Here is a 2009-nt window from a genome sequence, read left to right on the forward strand (position 1 = left end):
TTTACATGTCAGTAAACAGATAAACAGCTGTTTGTTTGTTTACATGTCAGTAAACAGATAAACAGCTGTTTGTTTGTTTACATGTCAGTAAACAGATAAACAGCTGTTTGTTTGTTTGTTTACATGTCAGTAAACAGATAAACAGCTGTTTGTTTACATGTCAGTAAACAGATAAACAACTGTTTGTTTACATGTCAAACAGATAAACAACTGTTTGTTTGTTTACATGTCAGTAAACAGATAAACAACTGTTTGTTTACATGTCAGTAAACAGATAAACAACTGTTTGTTTACATGTCAGTAAACAGATAAACAGCTGTTTGTTTACATGTCAGTAAACAGATAAACAGCTGTTTGTTTGTTTGTTTAAATGTCAGTAAACAGATAAACAGCTGATTGTTTGTTTACATGTCAGTAAACAGAAACAGCTGTTTGTTTACATGTCAGTAAACAGATAAACAGCTGTTTGTTTACATGTCTTACCGTTGTTCAGGTTGAACAGGAAGCTGCACATGTATTTATCGTAGACCTTTCCTCTGCGGTCCGCCTCATCCTGAGAGATGATCTGAACACAAACAGAAAGATATAAATATGATCACAGCTCCTCTGGACCATCAGAACCAGGTCCAGGTCCAGGTGCAGGTCCAGGTCCAGGTCTCTCACCTCTCCACAGTACTCAGAGATGAACTCGTTCTTCTGGACTGGCTCCTTGATGAAGATGCCCCACCCCGCCACGTCGGACGGCGCCAGCAGCAGGTGCTGAAACAAACAAAAACAAAAYCTGGTCAGAACCGGCCCAGAGTCCAGAACCGGGTCGGTCCTGCTGTGGGTCTTTACCTTCTTGGCGCCCCTCTGGATGGAGCAGTTCTTGCAGGACACGTTCTTGCTGTCCCAGTGGTCGGCGGCGCCGCAGGTCAGGCACAGGTCCGGGTCACACTCCCTCACAGCCAGGTAGCAGGGGCACTGCTTGGTGTTGCACTGGGCTTTGCACCGGCAACCTGGGAAGCGGTTCTGACCTGAACCCACACAGAAAACAAAAGTGTTTCCTGTCAGGACGGCAGCAGAACTCTGACCCGGTGGGTCTGSTGGGCCCGGTTCTGTTCTTACACTCAGAGCTGCACTGGCAGAACTTCTCACAGAAGTTCTGCGCGGTGACGCAAGGACAGGACGAGTCGCAAGGCTGCCGGGGGTGGTCACACGGCTGGTAGTTGTACACGTGATTGGACGATCCGTCTGGAGGGACAGGAGGTCAGAGGTCAGGTAGGCTTAAACACGATGAGGCTTTTATTTTGAAAAGATCAGGTAGAGTTAAACACAATGAGGGTTTTATTTTGAAAAGATCCGGTAGGGTTAAACACAATGAGGCTTTTATTTTGAAAGGGTTCAAGTGGAAACTATTGTCTAAAACAAATAATCCTGGTTAGCATTAGCATTAGCTCATGCCTGTTTTATTAGAGGGTTTTCAGCTGCAGGACTCAAAGGTGAGTCTAGACTCTGGACAGGTGGACACTGTGGACAGGTGGACACTGTGGACGGGGACACTGTGGACAGGTGGACACTGTGGACAGGTGGAAACTGTGGACAGGTGGACAGTTGGAAACTGTGGACAGGTGGACACTGTGGACAGGTGGAAACTGTGGACAGGTGGACAGTTGGAAACTGTGGACAGGTGGACACTGTGGACGGGGACACTGGACGGGAACACTGTGGACAGGTGGACACTGTGGACGGGGACACTGGACGGGAACACTGTGGACAGGTGGACACTGGACAGGTGGACACTGTGGACAGGTGGACACTGTGGACAGGTGGAAACTGTGGACAGGTGGACAGTTGGAAACTGTGGACAGGTGGACACTGTGGACAGGTGGACACTGTGGACAGGTGGAAACTGTGGACAGGTGGACAGTTGGAAACTGTGGACAGGTGGACACTGTGGACAGGTGGACACTGTGGACAGGTGGAAACTGTGGACAGGTGGACAGTTGGAAACTGTGGACAGGTGGACA

General features: G+C 48.3%; 1 protein-coding gene across 1 annotated transcript in view; it reads right to left on the reverse strand.

The window, feature by feature from the left end:
- Nucleotides 1–483: 483 nt before the first annotated feature.
- Nucleotides 484–2009, reverse strand: part of ezh2 (enhancer of zeste 2 polycomb repressive complex 2 subunit) — a gene marked incomplete at its 3' end in the record, with an annotated part of 7832 nt that continues 6306 nt past the window's right edge. The window contains 4 exon segments of the mRNA XM_014027561.1: nucleotides 484–565; nucleotides 664–759; nucleotides 838–1016; nucleotides 1108–1233. Coding sequence (XP_013883015.1) covers nucleotides 484–565; nucleotides 664–759; nucleotides 838–1016; nucleotides 1108–1233 — 483 coding nt within the window.

Source organism: Austrofundulus limnaeus, unplaced genomic scaffold (assembly GCF_001266775.1).
Source record: "Austrofundulus limnaeus strain Quisiro unplaced genomic scaffold, Austrofundulus_limnaeus-1.0 Scaffold662, whole genome shotgun sequence".
NCBI lineage: Eukaryota > Metazoa > Chordata > Actinopteri > Cyprinodontiformes > Rivulidae > Austrofundulus > Austrofundulus limnaeus.